A 26,214-nucleotide genomic window follows, 5' to 3' on the forward strand; every position below is an offset into this window, starting at 1 on the left:
ATGATGTCATTGATGACATTAGCACGCTTCATCGATGCATGCGTTATCCACTAGCGCATGGAGTTGAGACCAAAATTTCAGGAGGCACGTGAGGGCATGTGTACTGTCGTATGAGGGTCAGATTCTCGAGCTACGTAGACTCGCGGATGACAAGGCCTTCATGGTGGTGAGTGTGTCTAAAAGACGATCTAGGAGTGAAGAATCTATGGCGACACGTGGAGTGAGTGCAGGAATCTTGGGCTTTGGCCATAAGAGGCCAAGGAGCACGTCTGTATGGTTGGTTTCATTAGGCAAAGCCTCGATTTGCACAAATATGAAAGGGAGAGGCTTGCTTAGGCCTGAGAATGTTGACACAACAGTGAGTCATGGTGGCTGCATGATGCTGTGGAGTCTAGATTTGAAGTTAAGCAGGGGCACTGTGAATCTATGCTATGCATGCATGAATCTTCTTTGCTGTATAGAGATGTTTGTTTGATGCCAAGAACAAAGTTTGGCTCTGATACCATGTTAAATATATTAGCAATGTGATGTGTTATACCATGTTGTATATGCTAGAGAAGATGCGGAAGGGGAAGCATAGAATAGGAATACTAGAACACAAGGATTACGTGGTTTAGCCTTGTCGGCCTATATCCACTGAGGAATCCCTTAAGGGTTATATCTTTATTATGTAAGAGTGTAGTATAATAATATGTGTTACAATGTGTTAGGTTCTAAAGTTTAGGATTTTATATATTTAGAACTCTAATGTGTATTGTTGGCAAACCATGATCAAAACAATGTGTTTAGAAGTGTTTTAAGCTAGCTCAAAGTTGTGTGTCAATGTAAAGTTGGAATCGAGTTAAAGCAGGAGGCATTGTGCCTTTTGGCCTGGCTCGATCGATCGAAGTTTAGGCTCGACCAATCGAAGCTCGGGCAGAATGCTTTTCTGTAGATTCAACCAACTCAGCCCTATTTGTTTTAAAACGTTTTTAGGGTTTCTTATTTGTCCTAAGTATAAAAGGCAAACCCTAGCCACGTTTAAGTGTTGCTCATATTTGCGGTTTGTGTAAATCTCTTGTGAGATCTAGAGAAGCTTTCTTTTACACAAGTTTAGGGTTTTCAAGGAGAAGATTTATCTACACCTTGATGATCAATTCAGTTGCTGCCATTAAAGCTTAAAGAATACACAAGCGGGTGTGCTTGTAGCTGGTGGGAATCCAAGAAAGAAGGAGTCCGTGGATTCGGAGCTTGCACGTGGTCGTGTCAGTAAGTTCTACTGGTTGGTAGCAATAAGAAGTCGAGTGTGGGGGCTTGTAAGTCTTATTGTATGAACTTCGATTCTTTCAAGATAGTGGATTCAAGTTTACCTTGAGGATAGCTAGGTCAAATCCTCCCCAGGTTTTTACCGGTTTGGTTTCCTGGGTGATTATTGTGTTATTTATTTTCCGCTGCTTTGCATGATTTGATTTTTTATATTGTGATAACCTAGACTTGTTTAATTGGACTAAATAACAACTTGGCTAATTACCTAGGTTTAATCAATTGTTTAAGGGGTCTAAAAACTGTTAAGTGGTATCAGAGCATGTAGCTCTTTTGTTGTTGATCCTTTGATCACTGAGCTGATTCTTGACCCCTGTTGTCATGGAACACGGACACTCTCTAGTTATTCCTCCTCACTTTGATGGGAATAATTATGCTTACTGGAAAGTAAGGATGAAAACTTTCCTGAAATCCATTGATGAGAGGGTGTGGAACTCCGTTGAATACGGATAGGAGAAGCCCACTACTCTTGTTAGTGAGTGGGAAACTTCTCAGAAAGAAGCAGCTTCGTTTAATAGCAAGGCTATGAATGCGATTTTTAACGCTGTTTCTATGGAGGAATTTAAGAGAATCTCGAATGTTGAGATTGCTCATACTGCTTGGAATATCCTCCAGACTGTGCATGAAGGCACAAAGGCTGTCAAAATAAACAAATTGCAGCAATTGACTTCTAGATTTGAAAGTATTAGGATGTCTGATGATGAATCTTTTGATGAATTCTATGCTAAACTGAATGATATTGTTAATTCTGCTTTTAACTTGGGTGAAATCTATGATCAACCTAAAATTGTTAGGAAGATTCTTAGATCTTTGACTGAAGACTTTAGACCCAAGGTGACTGCTATTACTGAAAGCAAGGATGTGGACTCCATCCCTGTTGATGAGCTTGTAGGATCTCTTCAATCCTATGAGTTGGATCTACCCAAAACTACCAAATCCAAATCAATAGCTCTTAAGTCAGTTGATGATGTTGAAAGTGGTGGATTTGATGATGAGCTCTCTGCTACAGAGATTGCCTATCTTGCCAAGAACTTTAGAAACTTTCTCAGGAATAGCAATAGAAAGGCAAGAGGTACAAACACTGCTGAACCTAGAAATTTTAGGAAGCATGATCCCATTAAGGTTAATAACAATGATAAACCTAGAGAAAGAGTAGGTCAATCTTCCAATAATTCCCTAGGCTCTCAGTGTTTTGGATGTCAAGGGTATGGACACATGAAATCTGAATGTCCAACCTATTTGAAGTCCAAGGGTAAGGTTATGGCTGTAACCCTTAGTGATGGTGAAGTTTCTGATCATGAGTCTGATTGTGATAAGGATGGAAACTTCATTACTTTCACCGCTACTGCTGTAGTTGATGAGAGCATATCTGTTGAAGAGAACCCTTTTGATGGGGAACTCTCTGAAGATGCAGATCTTCAAGAGGCCTATAACAAATTTTGCAAAGTTGCTGCAAAGGATGCTATGAATGTTGAACTTGGCCTGAAAAAAATTGAATTTCTTGAGCTTGAAAAGAAAAATTTGCTTGTTAAATTGTTTGATGCTAATGATCTTTTGACCAATGTGAAAATTGAAAACATGCTTTTGCTTGATAAAGTTAAATCTTTGGAACTTGATTTATCTGTTGCTAGATCTGCTAGTTCTAAACTTGATCAAATGCTGAGTGTTCAAAAGTCGTCTTCTGACAAAACTGGTTTAGGTTATGTTGATAGCATCTGTGTGTCCGCTCCCCATTCCACTAAGTTTGTTCCTTCATCTTCTTCTTCTGAACCTTCAGTGAGTAAGATAGTGAGTGAAACTGTCAAACCCTCTGTGAGTGAGGTTGCTAAACCCTTAGAAGGTTCATCATCTAGGAAGATTAGGGTTGATCTGAAAGAATCTAAGCCTAAAAAGCCTACCCTATCTAAGGACAAGACACATGATAAACCTGCATGGGTTTGTCACTTTTGTGAAAAGACTGGACACATCCATCCAAATTGCTACAAGTTGCAAGCTGCTAAGAGAGTAAACAAACCAAAAGTACCTGTGCCTCAAGCACTTGATCCTATGGTACTTATTGGTGATTTGGTAAAGGCTTTAAACCTTTATTCCAATCCTGGAGTTGGTAATCATTCTCAAGTGAATAAGAACTCCAATGCTTGTGGTGCATCTAAAAGGTTTTGGATGCAAAAGACTCGATCTAACTGAGTCTTTCTGACATGGTCCTTGTGCTTCATTGCTCTACCCTTTGTGACCATTGTTCTTTGGTTTTTGTTTTTGTTTTTTTATTTTTATTTATTTTTATTTATTTATTTTTTTGTTTCTAGGATTTGCATAGCATAACATTCATGCATTTCATTCTAGGTGTTTTTTATTTTTATTAAAAAAAAAAGGAAGCACATTTTGTTTTGCACTATTCTTCTTGGTTTTTGAGAACAAGGTTGGTCAATTTATTTTCACATAACATGTCTTTTGTACCTTGTTTAGCTTTGATGAGCTTATTTATTGCACTTTACTAGTTGAAGATTTGTAGTGCATGTTGTGTGGGAAAGATGTGTATGGTTTTTGATTACTATGTCTTAATCTTGAAGTCACATGTTTTTAAATGTTGGACTTGAACTTTTAGAGAAAGACATAAATAACCATCTCACCACTGTTCACTAGCCAATTATGAATACCTTAGTGCATATCATAAGATTTTGTGCTTGAGAAAGTGTAGTACATGCACAAAAAGAACATAAGGTGAAGCCTCAGTTAAAATGCTTAATTCTTAAAATCTAATTGGTGTGTACTATTAGGCTTGATGCCAAACTCACATAACTTAAAATTGGAATGTATATTATGAGGCATAAATACAAGAAACTTACATGATTGCAAGCTTATGATCTAGGAGATGTAGGAGTTATATGATATAACTCTTTAGGTGATAGTCTCTTTTAAATTCTTTGTGATGAATTTTGTAGACTTTGTGATTGATTGCTATTCACATATCACCTCACATGTATCTCAAGTCTTTGCTAGTCGCACACACTACACAAGTTACTCTTTGCTAAATATTGTACATGTTATTGTGTGTGTTTATGGTCTGACCAACCAAGTTATTGCAATTATTTTGAATTATGTGCAAACTAAATTTGTTGCTTGAAAATTTGTGGAGAATACAAGAAATTTTTTTTTTTGGGAATTTTGGGCTTAAAATTCTTGATTGGAAAATCATATCATCTCATACTCATGCATTTTTGTTCTTAAATTTCAATACTTTGAGTTAAATCATCTTGTTTTTCAAAAATTGTGTTTTTCCTCAAAAATATGGTGAGCCTCTGCCTGATTCGATCGGTCCATTCTGTTTTTCGACTAATCGAAATTTTTAAAATTTGAGAGAGGGAGTCTCTGTCTGTTTCGACTGGTCGTGGCTGATTTTCGACCGATCGAAATTCGTGAATCAGTTTTTGTAAAAAGCAGAATTAGACTTTTTCAAAGGCACTTTTCAAATAGTTCTTTGCTTTTCTCTCTCTCCGCGTTGGCTCTAGGCTCCACCATCCATTTTTTTGTCGTTTTCCTTCAAGATTTTTGCAAGGTTTTTGTCCTTAGAAGCCGGTAAGTCATTTTTGCCCTTCTTTTTCAAGTTTATTTCTTGATTTCATGCATTTTTCATGCATTATCATGGGTATTTTCGGCACTTTCAAACATATTGGGGTTTTTGATGATTTGAACCTATTCTTGTGTAATTGATCAATGGGTTTTTGTGCTATGATGTTATAATGATGTTCCCTATAGTTTAATTTGATCAATTTTGTGGTTTTTGAAAAATTGAAAATTCTAGGGTTTTGAATTTGATCCGAATTGGAGATTTTGTCAAATTGGCTTAAATTGATAAAATTGGCTTATCCAATTGATGTATTTGGTCATTATTTTTGTTATTATATCCTGTGTAATGATCATTTCGTCAATATTTTTCAAATTAATCAAGTGGTTTTTCAAATTTTGGGGGTTTTTGTGTTTAAAACCTTAATGTTCAAGCCAATTTTGTAATTTGAACCTTTTGGACTTAATTCACTGCATTAGAACATGCATCATGTCATTTAAACTTGTTCATGCATCATATAGATTTTTATTCTATATTTTGTTTTTGTGCTAACTTACAGTCTGCCCTTGGTTTTGGTTTTGTGGTTTTGTTCTTTCGCTCTGTGTTTTGATCCTTATCTTAGCACCATGCCTAGGAAAACTAGAGCCCATAGGACCACTTCCACTTCCTCTGAGTCTCCCACTAGAGTTGAGTTGTTTAAGAATGATAAGTGTAGAGAAGCCTATGACACTTTGAACTGTAAGCGTAAGATCTAGTCTGAGCGAGCTGTTGTGTTAGATGCGCTTGATCTGGCCATTAGGGCCAATTTTGAGTCTAGAGGTTGGTTGCCTCTCGTAGAGATAGATCATCCACCCTCGACTGCCCTGATTAGAGAGTTCTACTCGAACCTCTCTTACCACATCTATGATTCCAACACCCTAATTAGGAGTTGGATACGAGGTGTAGAGTTCACCATTACCCCTCGGGTAGTGGCTGAGGCTCTTGGGGTGCCGATTGTTCGGGATGCTGACTATCCCTATGATGAGTCACCCTCATTAGACGTTGTCATGTCTTACATCACTGGGTCATCTATCCAGTGGGGTTCTGATCCTCGGATTATGTCCGCTGAGCTTATCGAGACGACCTATCTCTTCTTTAGGATTGCGTGTCATTCCTTGTGGCTTATCTCTCACTTCCACACCATCCCTTTAGAGCGATGTGTGTTTTTGTACGCCTTTGCTTCTGGAGCGTTTATCAGTTTTCCTTACTTGTTCCTTCGTTCTTTGAACGAGGTTCATAGGAGTTCTGCCGTAGGGCATGCACTGATTCATCCTATTTTCATTCATAGAATTTTGCTCTATTTAGGTCTAGATGGTTTTTCGCCTGGTGAGCCTGTTCATGTGATTGCTCCCATAGGTGCCACCTTTCTTCGTCAGAGGGCTGCTCAGTTGAGAGTTGCTCCTTCTCGTCCTAGTGGTGCGTCATCTAGTGGTGTTCCCCCTCCTCCCTCTTCTAAAGGTATTGCTGCTGCTGAGACTTCAGGTGCTGCTACTAATGCTGATGTTTCTCCACCGACTGCTTCAGATGATTCAGACATTCGTCGCATGTTGGATCATGTCTTGACTGTTCAGGCGGCTCAAGGACAGATTTTGGTGGACGTGCTTGATGAGATCCGTGCCTTGTGTGCGGAGTTGGCGCAGTTTAGACCACCTTCCTTTTGATGATGGATATCATGTTTGTCCTTTGGCATTCCGTCACAAAAAGGGGGAGTACTTTGTAGAGTTTTTGTTTTCAAGGGGAGTTTATTTGTTTTTGGTTGGAGCTTGTGGAGTTTAGATTGTATCTAGATGCTTCACTTTGTACTTATGCATTTTTAGCTCTTACTTTGTTTTTGATGGGTTATTCATGTTAGGGGGAGTTTTATGTTTTGTTGGTACTTTATTTGTTTCTTGTTTCAAACTGCTTATTGATTTATATTTATGAGTTATTCATTGATATATGTCTTTATTTGTGTGTTGTTTGAAATCAAGAAGTTATTTTGTTTACTTGTATTGTTTCCACACATGCGGTTATGCATTTTGTTTAGTGTTTCAGGAAATATACAGGTTGATTCATGAGCTGCTATCTACACTTGCAACTGATGGATAGTAGTTAGGATTGAATTTGGTTTATGAGCATTATTTTGTAAAGGGCTTTTCATTTTGTAAACTTTGAGCTTCTAAGTTGTGTTTTGTCACGGATTGCCAAAGGGGGAGTTTGTTAGGTTCTAAAGTTTAGGATTTTTATGTATTTAGAACTCTAATGTGTATTGTTGGCAAACCATGATCAAAACAATGTGTTTAGAAGTGTTTTAAGCTAGCTCAAAGTTGTGTGTCAATGTAAAGTTGGAATCGAGTTAAAGCAAGAGGCATTGTGCCTTTCGGCCTGGCTCGATCGATCGAAACTTAGACTTGACTGATCGAAGCTCGGGCAGAATGCTTTTCTGTAGATTCATCCAACTCAGCCTTATTTGTTTTAAAACGTTTTTAGGGTTTCTTATTTGTCCTAAGTATAAAAGGCAAACCCTAGCCACGTTTTAGTGTTGCTCATATTTGCGGTTTGTGTAAATCTCTTGTGAGATCTAGAAGAGCTTTCCTTTACACAAACTTAGGGTTTTCAAGGAGAAGATTTATCTACACCTTGATGATCAATTCAGTTGCTGCCATTAAAGCTTAAAGAATACACAAGCGGGTGTGCTTATAGCTAGTGGGAATCCAAGAAAGAAGGAGTCCGTGGATTCGGAACTTGCACGTGGTCGTGTCAGTAAGTTCTACTGGTTGGTAGCAATAAGAAGTCGAGCGTGGGGGCTTGTAAGTCTTATTGTATGAACTTCGATTCTTTCAAGATAGTGGATTCAAGTTTACCTTGAGGATAGCTAGGTCAAATCCTCCCCAGGTTTTTACCGGTTTGGTTTCCTGGGTGATTATATCTTGTGTTATTTATTTTCTGCTGCTTTGCATGATTTGATCTTTTATATTGTGATAACCTAGACTTGTTTAATTGGACTAAATAACAACTTGGCTAATTACCTAGGTTTAATCAATTGTTTAAGGGGTCTAAAAACTGTCACAATGAACCCTAACATGAGTATATATAGGCGACTAAACCTTAGACCACTAGTACAAGCAGGAGTAGGCTTGGACATATTACATTGGGCTAATATGTTCTAATATATCTCTAACATAATATTTCAGCAAATATATAATCAAAGACTTAAAAAAAAACTCACACATCAGTCCCAACACACTAGCGGAGGTGGTAGATGTTGTGATCTGGCGTGGTGGATTTGGGTGTTTGAAAGTTGATTTCTATGGGTTTGTGGGTTTTTTGGCATGAAGCTTATGGTTTGTGGGTTTCTGTAAGCTGATTTTTATGGACACATGTTTCACTCTAAAATTTTGCTGAAAGTTGAAGCTGATTTGAATGCTCTTAGATCCCTCATTATAGCAACTAGGCTATTTATGGAAGAACCAAAATCAAGGAAATCCCTAATGAGAGAGGTCTATATATGGAAGAATTGAAATTTAAAACTAGTATGAAAGTGATCCCTTACACTCATAAACACTTCATTAACTTACGCATTGGAGCAACTAGGCTGATATCACACTGATCGCCAATGTCATTATGAGATTTCTTTAATTTTGTGGATGTCCGTTTGGCTGGTCAACTCTATGACCTCTAATTCATCATTAGATAATCTTAAAAAAAAAAAAAAAATTGATCAATGTTTTACGATCTCAATTAGGGGTGGAGCCAAGAATTTTTGCTTGAGAGGCAGAGTTATAATATAAAGATAGTAGTCAATACCTGTATGCATGCATGCATGCACATGCGCGCGCACACATATATGCTTAATTTTTGGAATTGATATTTAAAAAAAAAATAGTGAATATAAAAAAGTTGTCTAGTTTGATACTAAACATTTGCTTATATATAAAAAAATAGCTTATTACCTCTTATCAAGTTATGAGAAGTGACAATATCTTTTAGACTAAAATTCATTTAATATCATGCATCTTCAAATAGAATCACTTAAAATTTTCATTTTGAGTGTAAAATTACCAAATTGTCTATCAATGTGTACAAAAAAATTACAATAGAATCAATGAAGTCTTCAAAACCACAAATGATCCAAAACTTTATCAAATATAAGAGTCAATTTTACAATAGAAAATTAAATAGAGAGAAAAAAAATATAACTGATCTCTATAACTACAGAAAAAATCGCTAAATTTTCTTTTAAGGAATTATTTATAATTAAGGGAATAATTGGAATTATTTGGGACCGGGGGGGGGGGGGGGGGTGGATGCCCCCAGGCTATATGGTAGTTACACTCCTATTCTCAACCAAGAGGACAATTTCTTACCTCTTAACCGCTTCTCTTTAAAAATTTCACGTTTAAACCCCGTACATGAACAACTTACTATTGATCAATTAATCAATATCAAGTTCAAGTTGTTAATTAGGCGGTTATAAGTCTAATATGGATAAAACAATCACAACAAGAATAATTACCTTTACAAGATGAGGAATTGTTCACGAAGTGAAAACCAAACAATAAGACCTAGCTTAGTTCTAAAAATCCACTGTGAAAAAGTTGCGATATAAGTTGACTTATAAGATCTCCTGTACAAGTAACTTTACACTATATTCAACCTCTACACTCTTGCTGCAACTATTGACCCAACCTCTGTCTTTAAAGTAATCCAACATCACAAGTCGATTGCTAGCTGACTGCAAAATTGATTTTTGTAGTCTCTATGATTTCCAACAACACAGGTGTAGATCTTGTGGTGGGTGATGAATTCTCCTTGGTAGACAAGAATATTGAGTTCAAAGTTATTTATTTATTTATTTAGCTGTCTTCCTTCTCCTGAGTTTATGGTTAATTTACATATAGTTATGTAGGGTTTTGGGCTAGAGTTTGTCGCCAAAAAGACAATTGGAGCAAATCTCAAAACATTTTGTAGCAGGATTTTGGTTGATTGAGAGTTTATCGAGATTTTTTTGCCTAGAGCTTGGGTGACCGAGAATGTGCTCGCATGATCATGAATTCCAATTTCACACTACCCGAATTTGTCTTTGAATTTAGCCCTCAATACCCCTTGTACATTACAAAATTAAAACTCAACATTTAACAACAACAAAAAAATTGTCTTGAAATTAACCATCATCTAGAAATCCAAACATCTTTTTTCATCATTTTTCCGTAGTATAATTAATTTTTCAGCCACAATGAAGTGGGTCCTGCCCTGGATGGTCCATCCACAAAACAGGACATAAAATACAGCCTAACCTCAACAACACGATTTTCCACAAAGAATTGGACTAGAAATAGGGTCGATGAAGATAGAGTTAGTAGGGATGGCAATAAAGGCCCGACCCGTGGGTACTCGGCCCTGCCCGATTCTAATGGGCTGGATTTTACCCGGTCCGTTTAACAGTAGGATTGGGTTTGGGTTTTTTTTAAAAAAAAAAAAAAAACCCGAAACGGGTTCGAGTTTTGTTAAGACCCGACCCGAACCCGGACCAGTACCCGACCCGCTTAAATATTAAATTACAAAAAAACCACCTACATATAAACTAAAAACCTAATTACCCTACCAAGCCTCACTCATTTCACTTAGCCTCTCATACAGCCATCGTTTCTCTCTCTCTCTCTCTCTCTCTCTCTCTCTCTCTCTCTCTCTCTCTCTCTCTCTCTCTCTATATATATATATATATATATATAAACTAAAAACCTAATTACCCTACCATCCATTAGGGTGCTCTAATGAACTTGGGTTCAAACTCAAAGTCCTATAGCCCACCTTAAGTTTTGAGGGAATTTTTGGATTATATTATTCTTAGGCTCAAGTTTAGTTGGGCCTATTGTACTTGTTGTACTAATCTCTGTTTATACTTCTTTGCATGTACCTTGAAAACTAGCTTGAAAGGGGAGAGTGTCCAAGAGCTTATATCTATATGGTTAAATTTACACTTAATCCAAGTGGGATATTAAGATCATAACATACTATCACGCTCTGCAGTCGACATACATAACGGCTTACTCTATTAACACTGACCCAATGATAGTCATTTCTCCTCTTGGTGGCTTCATTAACCTATTAGTTATTTTAATCTAGCTTCTAGGAGATCCGATCATAAAGCCGCAAATCATTTGATCCAATACTCAGTGAGTTACGTTCGATTACTCGATGTGGTGTTTGGCTTTAATACCAAATGATACAAACTCACGAGTAGAACTTATATACACATGATTAAGCTTTCACTTAATCTATGTAATACACTAGAATCCAAACATTGTATACATATTATTAATTTTAGACTTTATTTAAACTTATAGTCTTCCACTATACATTTTTAAATCTTTCAAAATATAATATACACATTCAGTTTAGCATAGAAATTATAAAATGATTTCTGAATGATTTTATATTATTCAATGTTTATCAAAAAGATTTTATATTATTCAATGAGATCCTAGGAATCTTAAATCTATTTGAATAAGGGAAATTGTCGGTGACAAGGATCCTATCCTATGTTAGTAAGATGCCTCTCTTATTGAAGGGTACTAATTTACGTGAAACGCATGACCACAAGGCCACTCCAATTAGTAAACGAGTCCAAGAGGGAATCAAAGGGCTTCCACTACCATAAAAGTCAATTAATATATATATATATATATATATATTTTTGTCAAATTACTATCTTAGTTTATGAATGTTGAGTTTGAGAAATTTTGTTTTTCAATTATTGATTGTATCAACTTAATCCATTGTGTTTTGAAACCATTTAATATATATAACTTTTGATACCACTTCCCATCAAAGTTATCAACCAAAGTTATACAAATAAGTATCAACTACCGCACTTCTTGGGAGAGTTGGTACCTCCCCTAGTACAAAATGTTTGAGGGGTCTTAACTCTTATGGGTAGGGGTTCAAATTATAGACAGCTAGGTATTTCTAACTATTAAAAAAAAAAAAAGTAAGCATCGAAATTATACAAATAATGCTTCTTTCGAACTTTATAATCTCCAATAGTAAGTATCAACTACCGCACTTCTTAGGAGAGTTGGTACCTCCCCTAGCACAAAATGTTTGAGGGGTCTTAACTCTTATGGGTAGGGGATTATAGACAGCTAGCTATTAATGGTATTTCTAACCATTAGAAAAAAAGTAAGCATCAAAGTTAACTATAGATTAAATTACTCAATTTGTTATGGAATTTCATAGGGTATCCAATGATAATAAGGACAATAGTAACGTTGACAATAAAATTTTCTCCCATTGATTTATAAGTACAAGGAAAAGAATTTTTAAAATATTAATATTGTTAGGTTCTAAATGTTTAGAACAATTGGCAAATCGTGAACACAAACTTGTCTAGATATAGATCTTAGAGTCTATAGGTATTATTAGATAATGTTCAAGGTGATTCAAGTCAAGATTCAAGAACATACAAGCTGCAGGAAGAAGATTTCATAATCTGACAGGTTCGATCGATAGAAAGACAGGCTCGATTGATCGAAAGTCGTATCTGCAGAATTTTAATTAAGCCCAAATAGCAGTTCAAGCCCATTTAGGATTAGGGTTTCTAATCTACTTCTCCCAGTATATAAAGGAAACCCTAAGCATGTTTTTATGTGGTTTTTCAGAGAGAAAAGAGTGTGCCTCTTTTGTATTTAGGGTTTTGTTCCTAAAAAACTCTCTTATGTCTTCTACCGGTGCTATTCCTTGAAGAATCTCAAGATCCGGTATTGTAGAAGTTGCTGCCTTCTCTTGTCATCAAAGGTGTTGATGATCTAAACCTTCAAGGGTGGTCTTGGAGTCACAAACAGGAGAGTTTGTGTTGCTAAACCTTTGAGTGGGATCTCAAAGTCACAAACGGGGGTGTTTGTGTTTTGCAAAGGCCAAAGAAAGAAGGAGTCCGTGGATTCAGAGCTTGCACGTGGTCGTGTCAGTAAGTTCTACTGGTTGGTAGCAATAAGAAGTCGAGCGTGGGGGCTTGTAAGTCTTATTGTATGAACTTCGATTCTTTCTAGTGGATTTGCTTTTTACCTTGAGGATAGCTAGGTTAAATCCTCCCCAGGTTTTTACCGGTTTGGTTTCCTGGGTGATCATATCTTGTGTTATTTATTTTCCGCTGCTTTGCATGATTTGATCTTTATTATTGTGATAACCTAGACTTGTTTAATTGGATTAAGTAACAACTTGGCTAATTACCTAGGTTTAATAAATTGTTTAAGGGGTCTAAAAACTGACAAATATAATACAAAAGTATTGAAAGGTTTAACATTAATAAAAAGTTACATTTGATCTTGTCATTCTATATATAATTATATATACACATACACATAATAATGTGACTTCTAGTTAACTCAATTGGTAAAGTATCTTATCATATAAGAAGAGATTTAGAATTTGAGCCCGACATCTACACTAAAAATCAATTGACGTATTAGCTTAATGATAAAGAACAATTATCTCGGAACGGACACTATAGATTAAATTCTATCATTCTTATCAAAGAAAAAAAAAAAATGAAACACATAACAATTTCTAAGAAAAATAAGAAGTACAATAGTAGTAACAATGACAAGATAATCTACTCCCATTGTTTTTTAAGTATACAAGGGTGGAAATTTTAAAATATTAATCTAATATGAAGGTTTTGAATAGAGTAACATTAATAGAAAGTTACATTAAATATAACTTGATTATATATATATATATATATATAGCAACAACAATTATTAAATCTTAGTCCAGTCATCAATAGATTAATTAAAGTTGATTACATGTTATGTGATTCAATATCCATTTTCATGAGACTTAAAAAGAATGAAGCAACTGAGGACCAAAGTGTCAAACTTATTACAACTAAGCTCACTCATTATTGTAATAAGTATCACCAAATTTTAGTTTATATATATTGTAATAAGTAGCTCTACCCGGCCTCACTCATTCCACTCAACCTCTCATCCCTCTCTCACTCAATCTCCTCTCCCACTCTCTCTCACGCTCACTCACCCTCAAGCTCACCGCTGGTCTCACTCACCCTCCTCTCCCACTCTCATTCAAGCTCATCGCCGGTCTCAAGCTTCTTCACAGGTTCGTTTCAATCTTTTCAGTAAAAGAACTTGCGATTAATTTCAATCTTTCGATTCTTTTCCAGTTAAAAACTTGCGATTTATTTTTTGTTTTTTTTTTAAGTAACTTTGGGTTTGTTAATGAAATCGTTATTGCTAAAATCGTTGTGATATTTCTTTGTTGGAATGGTTGATAATATATTTGGCTTTGAAGTGGTTCAAAAATAAGAGTTGGTATTTGTATCAGTTGGCCTTTCGATTTTTTTTTTGGTTGAGAAACACAGATTCTGTCTTAATGGGTAATCTTGTTGTTTGAGTAGTGGTTAAGGCTAGTTCGTTGTAGTTGATTTGTTGTGAAAGCAGTTGATTTGTAGTACTTGGTTTGTGGTTGATTTGTTTTTTGTGGTGTTGTTAATGCAGAGCCTAGAAGGGAAATGGGAGACATCGTTGGACAGTGATTGGGCCTTAAAAAAAAAAAGACATTTTTTTTTTACCAATCCATTTTGTCCTGCTAGAAAAGTATTGTCCAGATAAACCCATTACACTTTCCTACATACACATTCTCAAAGCAAAAAAAGAAAAAGAAAAATGAAGCTCTTTACTTTGATACTTTTCTTAGCTCCCTTCTTGCTTGGTTGTAATGGCGATGTTAGCAGCCTCATCAACTCGACTCTTTTTGAAAGTATGCTTAAACATCGAAACGATCAAAGATGTAAAAGTAATGGATTCTACACTTACAATGCTTTCATAACTGCTGCCCAATCTTTCGGTGCCTTTGGCACAACTGGTGATGTTGCTACACGTAAAAGGGAGCTTGCGGCTTTCTTTGGTCAAACCTCTCAATGCACCACAGGTTATTTACTTAGTTTTTGTACTATTGAAGTTGTGTTAAGGACCTAACAAGGTGTTTCAGAACTATTGTCCCTAGAATTACTCTAATTACAACAAGTGAAAAATTTTGTGTCCCTAGAATAACTCAAAGACTTATAGGTTTACAAAATGAGAAGAACAAACATGCCATTATTGTAATAAGTATCTCCAATATAATATAATATAATATTTAAGTGTGTGTTTGGTATCTCCTACTTTTCATATAATTAAGAATACTAGGCTGTAACTTTTACCAACTCATAAAAACATACATCAGTTATGATAATACTGGTAAATTCTTTTGTTGTCGAATACTAGTTGTTTGTTTTAATACGTGGGGATTGGCTTAATTTTAATTGCAAAAGATGATTATATTTTGTGTAGGAGGGTGGCCTAAAGCACCTGATGGACCAAATGCATGGGGATATTGCTTTGTTAGGGAAGTTAACAGGCAATCTGGAGATCAATATTATGGTCGAGGACCTATCCAACTTTCTTAGTAAGTCTTTAAAATAATAAATTTGTCAATTATAAGTTAGGGGTGCAATTTTTTTTTTTTAAATACAAACTTTCACAAATATGGTTGACATAATTTGTTGTTATTGGTATGTAATGAAACTTAGTGGTGAAGTTAAATGAAATTGATGGTGCTCATGTCAATATATATCAACAGTTAAAAAAAATGTGGCAGAAGTATTATTGTGACACACAAATCAAAGACTTTGATCCTGACTTTGATCATTTAATTGACATGTTAGCAACTACAACTACGATCAAGCAGGAAAAGCCATTGGAGTCAATCTCACAAACAATCCAGATCTTGTAGCCACAGACCCCGTCATATCGTTCAAGACAGCCATATGGTTTTGGATGACCCCACAAGGAAAGAAACCATCTAGCCATGATGTCATCATTCGAAAATGGACACCCTCTCCTGCTGACACTGTAGCTGGTCGAAAATCAGGTTATGGTGTAATCACCAACATTATCAATGGGATTGAATGTGGCCATGGATATAATGATAATGTGTTTAATAGGATTCGTTTCTATACGAGGTACTCTGACATATTGGGAGTAGACTATGGGAAGAACTTAGATTGCTATAATCAAAAGTCTTTTGCCTAAATAGCTCTGGTCCAGAGCAAGAAAATGGTCAGCCAAGTAAAATTAGAAGACCATATAAATGTATGATCATGAATTGGAGATTTGCTTATTCAATGATAAATCACTTTTGTAAACCTTTCCTCTCAATCATATACATTGGTAGCTACGCTCCTATTCTCAACCAAGAGGACAATTTCTTACCTCTTAACCCCTTCTCTTTAAAAATTTCACGTTTCTCTTTTAAAATTTCACGTTTAAAGCCTGTAAACGCACAACTTACTATTAATTTAAAACAATTAATCAATATCAAGTTCCAAGTTGTTAATTAGGTGGTTAAAAGTGTGATATGGATAAAACAATCACAACGAGAATAATTACCCTCACAAGATGAGGAATTGTTCACGAAGTGAAAACCCAACAGTAAGACCTAGCTTAGTTCGGCAAATCCACTATGAAAAAGTTGCGATATAAGTTGACTTATAAGATCTCCTGTACAAGTAACTAACAATATTCAAGCTCTACACTCTTTGCTGCAACTATTGACCCAACATGTGTCTTTGAAGTAATCCAACATCACAAGTCGATTGTTGACAGCAAAATTGATTTTTGTAGTCTCTATGATTTCCAACAACACAGGTGTAGATCTTGTGTTGGGTGATGAATTCTCCTCCCAATAATTGGAGACGGTTGGAAGACAAGAATATTGAGTTCAAAGTTCTTTTTTTTTTTTTTTAGCTGTCTTCCTTCTCTAGAGTTTAGGGTTAATTTGCATATAGTTATGTAAGGTTTTGGGCTAGAGTTTGTCGCCAAAAAGACAATTGGAGCAAATCTCAAAATATTTTGTAGCAGGATTTTTGTCGATTGAGAGTTTACCGAGATTTTTTGCCTAGAGCTTGGGTGACCGAGAATGTGCTCGCATGACCAAGAATTCCAATTTCACACTACCAAACTTGTCTTTGAATTTAGCCCTCAATACCTTTTGTACATCACAAAATTAAAACTGAACATTTAACCCAAAAAAAAAAAAAATGTCATGAAATTAACCATCATCTAGAAATCCAAAAATCTTTTTTCATCATTTTTCCGTAGTATAATATTTCAGCCACGATGAAGTGGGTCCTGCCCTCGATGGTCCATCCACAAAACAAGACATGGAATACAGCCTAACCTCAACAACACGATTTTCCACAAAGAATTGGACTAGAAATAGGGTCAATAAAGATGGAGTCAGGCTTAACCAATCCATTTTGTCCTGCTAGAATAGTATAGTCCAGTTGAACCCATAACACTTTCCTATATATAGTTACATACACACCGTTGTTTTGAAGACACATTCTCCCAAAAAAAAAAAAAAAAAAAAAAAAATGAAGCTCTTTACGTTGATACTTTTCTTAGCTTTCTTCTTGCTTGGTTGTAATGGCGATGTAAGCAGCCTCATCAGCTCGTCTCTTTTTGAAAGTATGCTTAAACATCGAAACGATCAAGGATGTAGTAATGGATTCTACACTTACAATGCTTTCATAACTGCTGCCCAATCTTTCAGTGCCTTTGGCACAACTGGTGATGTTACTACACGTAAAAGGGAGCTTGTGGCTTTCTTTGGTCAAACCTCTCATGAGACCACAGGTTATTTACTTAGTTTCAGTACTATTTGAAGTTGTATTAAGGACCTAACAAGGTGTTTCAATTAGTCACAACTCTTGTCCCTAGAATTACTCAAATTACAACAAGTGAAAAATATTGTCCCTAGAATTACTCAAAGACTTATAGTTTTACAAAATGAGAAGAACAAACATGCCATTATTGTAATAAGTATCCCCAATATAATATAATATTTAAGTGTTTGGTATCACATATTTTTCATATAATTAAGAATACTAGGTTGTACCATTGCACATCCTTGGTGCGTTGGTCACTCCACAAGAATAAGTGCTTGTGGGGTGTCGAGTGTGGGGTGTGGGGGGCAATGGTCGGGATTTAAATATCTAAGAAGGAGCTTAACACACATATATATTTAAATTATGTTAAAGTAGAATTTCTATCTTGTATAAAAAAAAAGAAAAGAATACCAGGCTATAACTTTTACTAATATATACAAACATATATAAGTTATGATAATGAAGTTGTCTTACCAAGGTAACTTACCAAGGTAAGTGAGGTAGTTATCTCGGCTTTCCAGTTAACTCAATTCGTAAAGTTTTTTGTCATCGAATACTAGTGGTTTGTTTTAATTTGTGGGATTGGCTTAATTTTAATTACAAAAGATGATTATATTTTGTGTAGGAGGGTGGTCTACTGCACCTGATGGGGATATTGCTTTGTTAGGGAAGTTAACAGGCAATCTGGAGATCAATATTATGGTTGAGGACCTATCCAACTTACTCCATAAGTCTTTAACATAATACAATTTTTTCAATAATAAGTTAGGGATGCAATTTAATTTTAATACAAACTTTCATAAATATGGTTGATATGATTTGTTGTGATTGGTACGTAATAAAACTCATGTTAGTAGTGGAATTAAATGAAATTGATGTTGCTCATGTCACAACAAGTATATATTGTTGCTCATGTCACAACAAGTATATATGTCAACAGTTGGGAAAAATATGTGTCAATAGTATTACTATGATACACAAATCAAAAACTTTGATCTTGACTTTGATCATTTAATTGACATGTTAGCAACTACAACTACGATCAAGCAGGTAAAGCCATTGGAGTTGATCTCATAAACAATTTAGATCTTGTAGCCACAGACCCCACCATATCGTTCAAGACAGCCATATGGTTTTGGATGACCCCACAAGCAAACAAGCCATCTAGCCACGATGTCATCATTGGAAATTGGAGACATTCTTCTTCTGACACTTCAGCTGGTCGAGTGCCAGGTTATGGTGTAATCACCAACATTATCAATGGTGGGATCGAATGTGGCCGTGGATATAATGATAATGTGGCTAATAGGATTGGTTTCTATAAGAGGTACTTTGACATATTGGGAGTAGGCTACGGGAACAACTTAGATTGCAATAATCAAAGGTCTTTTGCCTAAATAGCTTTGGTCCAGAGCAAGAAAATGGTCAGCCAAGTACAATATGACGACCATATAAATGTATGATCATGAATTGGAGATTTTCTTATTCAATGAGAAATCTCTAAACTTATACATAAATAAAGTAGACTTATATAAATTTGGGTTATGGTAATACATACTTCTCATCTAAGAAATCATGTACTAATTTGGGTATGCACATGGCATTCGTTCTCATCTAGGGAGTATATGCTTAAACACGTAACACAAATCTAAGAGCTATATATATTCAGTATCACCCCCCCAAAAAAATGTTTATATTGAAGGGCACTTTTTTACAGGGCTGACGCTAGTCTTTGGTAACTCAGGCTATTGTCTAAGGCTTTTGGTAGAAAAAGATCCAAAGTTGTATGTAAATAATTGGTTTTAGGTTTTACCCCAGAAAAATAATTAGAAGAATATAGATGGGCTACATATATGTACTGGATCCGCAACCCAAAGAAGGCACCAAAATTGCGGGTCGATAGATGTTTAATCCAATTGAAAATTTAAATTGTTTCACAAACAATAAAATGTTAAGTGCATCCAGTAATCATTTACCATAAAATTTTCCCATTGGCTTGTGTCTTCAATTTTGGTAAACTAAATTGTAATCTAAAATGTATTAATTGGAGGAACATTGCATTGAAATAGCAAAAGAATCCCAGGGCTACTAAGAGAGCCTTAGGAAACCCTAAAGTATTCATAGGGTGACTAGAGTAGAGACTCTAAAACATTATAATTTGCATTAAGCAAAACATTATACTAAAATATAAGAAACTTTTAAAAAATATATAAAATTGAGAAAATTACAAATTCAAATTCTATGAACTCTAGAAGATTGTCACAAAACAAGAAAAAAAAAAAAAAAAATAGTCTTACGGAAGATGTCTTCCCTCCTCTCACAGAAGGTGTGGACCTTATACCATGGGTCTCATACTAAGGTTTACATCTCTTGTGAGAAGAATGATTTTTCCCATAAAAATGAATAATTTCTTTCAAAACATACCAAAACTTATTCTAACTTTTAAATTGAGAGTTATAATAAATTTTTTAACCATAAATAGCAAAAACACTTATTAAAGGCCTAAATGAAGGAATTTGGTGGCGAAGTAGCATAAGTCATGGTCATGAGTTCCTCATAGAAATTCCGTTCAAGTCACCAAATTTTATGCAATTCAATCATTTGTTCGGATTAGTCCTACTAGTACTTTTTTTATTTTATAAATTTGTTGCATGTTCACTTTTGTCTGTCTTTTTGTTCAAAGAAACTGTATTCTATCCATTATACACCATCAATGATGATTGATAAGAGCATTCACATTGAAAATGGCATATGCCACATATTGGTTCAATTTAGCATAAAAGCCCAAAACCCCCACACTATCCGGACTTGTAAAATCTGAGTATTGTAAAAAAATTAGCAATTGTGTTACAGTACAATTCTAAATGTAGAATCGCATTGTAGCTCAATTGTAAAATCACAAATTGTGCTACAGTGCGATTCTTATGAGACCACAGGTTAGTTCCAATAAAATATAAAAATAATATCAGTGGTAAATGCATTCGAAAATGATGTTATTTCAATTACAACTAATAGACAATTTCAAGTGAAAAATACCTTATCACTAACATTATTGTACTGTATATCTCCCATATAAGCAATAAGTGTGTGTTTATTGTTTGATGTAACTATTTTTACTTAAAAAAATAGTAAGATTGTATAAAATACAACTATACATAAAAATAAATGTGACTTCAAAAAATTATACCAGGCCCATAGTTTTTTGTAGTGGACTAACTCTAAAATTACAGTACAATCAGGGTTATAGTATAATGGACTTAGACTTGGGTTACAATCAGGCCCGTAGTTTTTGTTTGATAGACTTAATTTTAATTGCAAAAGGTAATTACATTTTGTGTAGGAGGGTGGGCAAGTGCACTAGATGGCCCATATGCATGGGCATATCGTTTTGTTACGGAAAATAATAAGCAAACCTATTGTACCTCAACATCTTGTCCATGTGCTTCTGGAAAACAATATTATGGCCGGGGACCTATCCAACTCACTCAGTAAGTTTTTAAAATCACAAATTTGTTAATAAGTTACAGAAACAATTTATTTTAAAAATATTGATATGATTTATTATAATTGGTATAAAATAAAGTGGTGTCAGTGATGGACTTAAGTGTTATTAATATGATCCAATTACAACAAATCATGTTAAGATTCTGAAAAATATTGTTAGGACATATGTGTTTCACATGTTAAGAACATATGTCATGATTTTATGTAATTGACTTATCTTTTGACAAAATGCACTTTATTTATATTTGGGTAAATTTAGGATGTGTTTAAATACTTCAAGAAACCATGTTTTAAGATCAAGTGTTGAAGCCTTCAAGTCTGTCCAAGTAAACAATTTGATAGTGTAAAATCATTAAAACTCGACGGCTGTATCTATCGAGCTTAAGAAAGCTGTTCAAAGTTCGGCGTGCTCGACACCTTCTTGACAGCTGCTCGACACCTTCTATCTGTCGAGGTTTAAGATTTTCAGAATTCAAATATGATTTTCTTGGGATTTGTGAATATGTCTTTGGGCCTTCTTTTCTCCTAACCCTAGACATATAAAAGGATTGTTTTAAGGGCTGTCAAACAGTTCACAAGTTGCACAAGTTTTGAGCAAACTCTATTCAAGCAAATTGTGACCGGAGATGAAGTTCTTGCCCTAGTTCATCTCTTTCTCTTGAAGAAGTTGCTGTGTATGTGCACCGTAGGGTTTTGTGATCAAGCATCTTCTTGATCTTCATCATGTGGATGAACTGAAGAACTTTGCAACCAACAGCCTTCTTAGTTGGTGATTGAAGTCGCGTACTGGGATTCGTGCAATTGGTTAGTCACGTACTTGGGAGTCGTGCATCTAAAAGGGGAACTATCACTACAGAACAAGTCCAATTGGGTATTGGAGTAAGGGTTCAACTGTAGGTTGGTAAGGTACTTGGGATTTCTTTACTTGTAACCGCTTGTTGTGATAATAGTGGAGTTTCGGGAGTGGTGACCTGAAAATCACCCGGTGGGGTTTTTGCCGTTAGGTTTTCCCCATTTGTAAACAAATCACCGTGTTATTTATTTTCCACTGCATAATTAGTTTATTGGTGATTTGTTTGTACTATCACGCGTTTGCATGATAAATTGATTAATTAATAACTTGGCTAATTAATTAATTAATTTCTATTACAAGGGTCATTCAGTTTGTGGCCTATCAAATATTATGTCAGATGACTTTTGTAACTTTGTTTATCAAAGACTTTGACCCTAACTTTGATGGTTCATCAACTTTTATCAGCAACTACAATTATGGGCAAGTAGGTAAAACCATTGGAGTTGATCTCATAAACAATCCTGATCTTGTAGCCACAGACCCCACCATATCGTTCAAGATAGCCATATGGTTTTGTATGACCCCGCAAGCAAACAAGCCATCTAGCTACGATGTCATCATTGGAAATTAGAGACCCTCTGCTGCTGACACATCAACTAGTCGAGTTCTGGGCTATGGTGTAATCACCAACATTATCAATGGTGGCCTTGAATGTGGCCATGGCTCTGATAATAGGGTGGCTGATAGGATTCGGTTCTATAAAAGGTATTGTGACATACTGGGAGTAAGCTATGGGAACAACTTTTTTTATTTTTTTATTTTATAGAATCAGCTATGGGAACAACTTAGATTGCTATAATCAAAAGCCTTTTTGCCTAAATAGCTTTGGTCCAAGGCAAAAATATTTTTAGCCAACTACAATAAGGAGACAATATAAACATATAACTTGGTGGTTTTGTTGTTCCATAAGGTATCTCTAAGCTTACAAATAAATAAAGAATGAATTATATAAATTTGAGTACTTTCTAAATTATTCACTGCTTTGTTGGCTACTTCTGGCACGATGCTCACAAAGTCAACTGGGTATGATGCTCTCTTAATTAAAAAGAGATTGAATCATATTGGGTACCAATCTGCATAGCTGCCCTAGATGTCTACTTCTAAGTGAAACAAAGTATCACTCAAAAAAAGAAAAGAAAAAAAAGGTATGACTCAAAAAATCGTTATGCTTGAAAAGATATGAGCAAATAAGTGATCAAATTAAGGTTATTTTCCAGCAACACCTTTCAAACAATTTTTGAACACTTTTGAATTATGATTATTTTTAACTATCCAAAATACTTCAATTATCCATGGATGACATTAGCCAAACTCTTCAAGATTTTTACATGCTTTCTTCCTTTGTTCCTACTTATATGGACAAACAGTACTGTCATGTGTAATTGCCAAGTGCCAACTCAATATGAAATCGGATCTTTAAGAAGCAATCTTACTTGAACTTACATTTTAAAGCTCTGAGTTCAAAAATTACTCTAATATATTTCTACTAGTGGGTAGTTATTCACCCTTAAAATACAGCTACAATATTTTCAGACCAAATCATTCTCAGTTCAATGATATCTCGTGTGATGCACAGATATTTTATAATTTCATTTGAAATAATTTTTATTTATATTAAGACTTACATATAATATTTATTTTGTTGTATAGCATTTTTGTTTGCCCACAATATTGTTAAATACTTTGAAACTTTATTTTTTTAATTCATATTTTATTAAAAAATTTTTATAACACTATAAGACTATAACATATTATAATATTTACTGTTAAAATTAGAATTTATTTTTTTAAACTAATTAAATGATTTTGAAATAAAATTACATAAATTTAAGAAACCTCCCTAACACTTCTTCAACCACTGTATTCTCAAAACCAAATATGGAAACCTCAATTTCAAACACTCAATTCATTATCTCATTGAAATTAAGGAAATCATTTGTGATTATGAGTATCAACATAAAGAGAACATGATTAAACAAATAAAAATCAGCTAAAAGCACATCAATTTATCAAAATTTAATGATTATTTATTTATTTATTTATCACTATGGCTCATACCATACAAAATAGCAGTAAAAAACCTACACATTAGCAGTAAAAAACCTACACATTATGAGTTGTAAAAAAAAAAAAAAAAAAGCTAATTTCATAAATAATCAATTAGAATGCTTCTTTTTCTTTCTCTTTCTCTTAAATTCTAAAATAAAATACATTTATGACATTCCCAAACCAAAATCTCAAACACCCAAAGATTCAAAGCAAATCACAACCTTCATAAAATCCACAACGTCTGACATCAATATCAAAACCATAAGCTATTGTCACTGAATAAAAAAAAGCAAGCCCCTTTCCTTGTTTATAGCCTACTTGTATGGGTTAGGATTAAAGGTATGATAATGTTGGAGTTATGTAGGTGTCGTTGTAAGGTTGAAGACTTGAAGGTAAATGGCATCGTTTTTGGTTTGAGCGTATTTGAGATGAGATGACATGGAGGGTTGTGGGCATGTGTATATAAAGGAGTAGAAGTGAAAATGATGAATGGAAATGCAAAGAGTTTTTCGTGTGTGAGAGAGAGGAAAAGTCTTGAAATATTGAACCAAATGAAACAAATAGTAGTCTTAAAACATTATTGAATAAAATGTAACAAAAGGTAGTCTTGAAATATTAAACAAAAATAAAATAAAATAAAGAGTCCATATTTTTAAAGTTGTTCTTATTTCTTATATGGCTTAAGAGTATTTCAATTCTTTTTATAAAATGTGCAACATGACAGAAACTCATGTTCTTTTGCATAAAATCTCTGTTTATATGTGTATGTGTGTATATATATTTATATATATATATATGTATGTATGTGGATGATTATTGCATAGGCAATTGTATGTCGGTCATTGGAGTGGAAAGTTAGGCATTAGTAAATCAATTCATTCACATGGTGGTGGTAAATGCCCTATGCCCTCATCCACAAGGTTCATTGAATACGGAAGGAAGACTTTAAAATGGAGACGCATATCGTACTGCTATTGCTAATTGGCAGCACCCAAAGAGTAATTCAATTGGCAGATATAATGGCATTATTGGACCACACCTCAGGATGATGACAATTGATTTTCGTATTCTTTGTAAGACAGGTAAACTAACATCTGTATTTGGCTTTGAACTTAGTCAAGCCACCGTTATCTTCTCTCAAAAATAAAAAACAAAGCCACCCTTGTCGAGCTTCTTTGACATTTTTGAACAAGAGATCAATAATTACCAAACCAAAAATGGGGAAGAAGAAAGAAAAAGCCGTCATACTCTCTTTGAATTAATTCGTTCGCAATCCAAAACATCTTGAAATCAAACAAGGATTGAAATCAAACATCTTATTCATACTATAATTATCCTTATCCAATCCTAAACGTGTCTCTATGAAATATTCAACCGATCCTAGCCATGTTTCTAAACAATTCAAATACCATAAGCATATTATTGAGAGCTAGAAACTGATTAAACAAGAAAATCAACCAAAATATTATAAAGTCAGGGCTTCTAGATGATTTTAGGTACGCATGACCAAAGTTACATATGCAAACTCCTTAAGATGCGTATGCTAAGTCAAGCCGGCATACGTGGGCGTCTTGAGGCAGAAATTCTACATTCAAACCATTCTAGCCTAAACTAGTTCCTATAGTAAAAGAACCTAAAACTAGAAGGAAATTAAACTACGAAATTAAATAACTAAAGCAAGGAAAATAAAAGAAATTGAAAAAAAAAAAAAAAGTGCTTACCATGAAGCGAGAACCAAACTTTGAGTTTGATCGTTCTCCTTAGTTGACTTGTGCAGCCATTCTATGACACAAACAACAAAGTCATAAGCTTTGAATTAAAGGACTAGTGACCTAAGAGAGGCCTTCCTTAGTCCAACGGTGCTCTTAAAAAAAAGAAAGAAAGAATTTGCTGATTGGTCTATAGTTATGAAGATAACGTAATTTTTATCTTATCGAATTTCATTTTTTATTATAAAATTATTTCTTGTATCTATTAAATTTTGAATCATTTATGTCTTTAAACACTTCAAAGTTTTCATTAATTTTATTTACTCAATTTAATTGACAATTTTGTAATTTATATTTGAAATTGAAAATTTTAAGAATTTTAATTTGGTCATTGAAGATGAAGTCAGGCTGAGCCAACCCATTTTGACTAGAAATCGAGCAAAACCCATTGCACTTATCCTCTATATATAGTCACATATACCCACCA

General features: G+C 34.6%; 1 protein-coding gene and 1 pseudogene across 1 annotated transcript; both read left to right on the forward strand.

Annotated features, from left to right (window-relative positions):
• Positions 1–13,834: 13,834 nt before the first annotated feature.
• On the forward strand, positions 13,835–16,135 carry LOC126715914 (endochitinase-like). The gene is made up of 4 exons (XM_050416763.1): positions 13,835–14,002; positions 14,401–14,833; positions 15,235–15,349; positions 15,609–16,135. The coding sequence occupies exons 2-4, from the start codon at positions 14,569–14,571 to the stop codon at positions 15,973–15,975; spliced, it is 747 nt and encodes a 248-aa protein (XP_050272720.1). The 5' UTR covers positions 13,835–14,002; positions 14,401–14,568; the 3' UTR covers positions 15,976–16,135.
• A 1,164-nt stretch (positions 16,136–17,299) lies between these two features.
• LOC126705566 (endochitinase-like) lies at positions 17,300–22,820 on the forward strand (annotated as a pseudogene).
• The last annotated feature ends 3,394 nt before the right edge of the window (positions 22,821–26,214 follow it).

The sequence above is a fragment of the Quercus robur genome, chromosome 2 (genome assembly GCF_932294415.1).
Source record: "Quercus robur chromosome 2, dhQueRobu3.1, whole genome shotgun sequence".
Classification (NCBI taxonomy): domain Eukaryota; kingdom Viridiplantae; phylum Streptophyta; class Magnoliopsida; order Fagales; family Fagaceae; genus Quercus; species Quercus robur.

Bases quoted from the DNA above. Each gene is read 5' to 3' on its own strand.
- LOC126715914 (XM_050416763.1), top strand. From the start codon at position 14,569: ATGAAGCTCTTTACTTTGATACTTTTCTTAGCTCCCTTCTTGCTTGGT. The intron at 14,834-15,234 runs GTTATTTACTTA...TATTTTGTGTAG, and splicing joins AACCTCTCAATGCACCACAG to GAGGGTGGCCTAAAGCACCT. The intron at 15,350-15,608 runs GTAAGTCTTTAA...TTGACATGTTAG, and splicing joins GGACCTATCCAACTTTCTTA to CAACTACAACTACGATCAAG.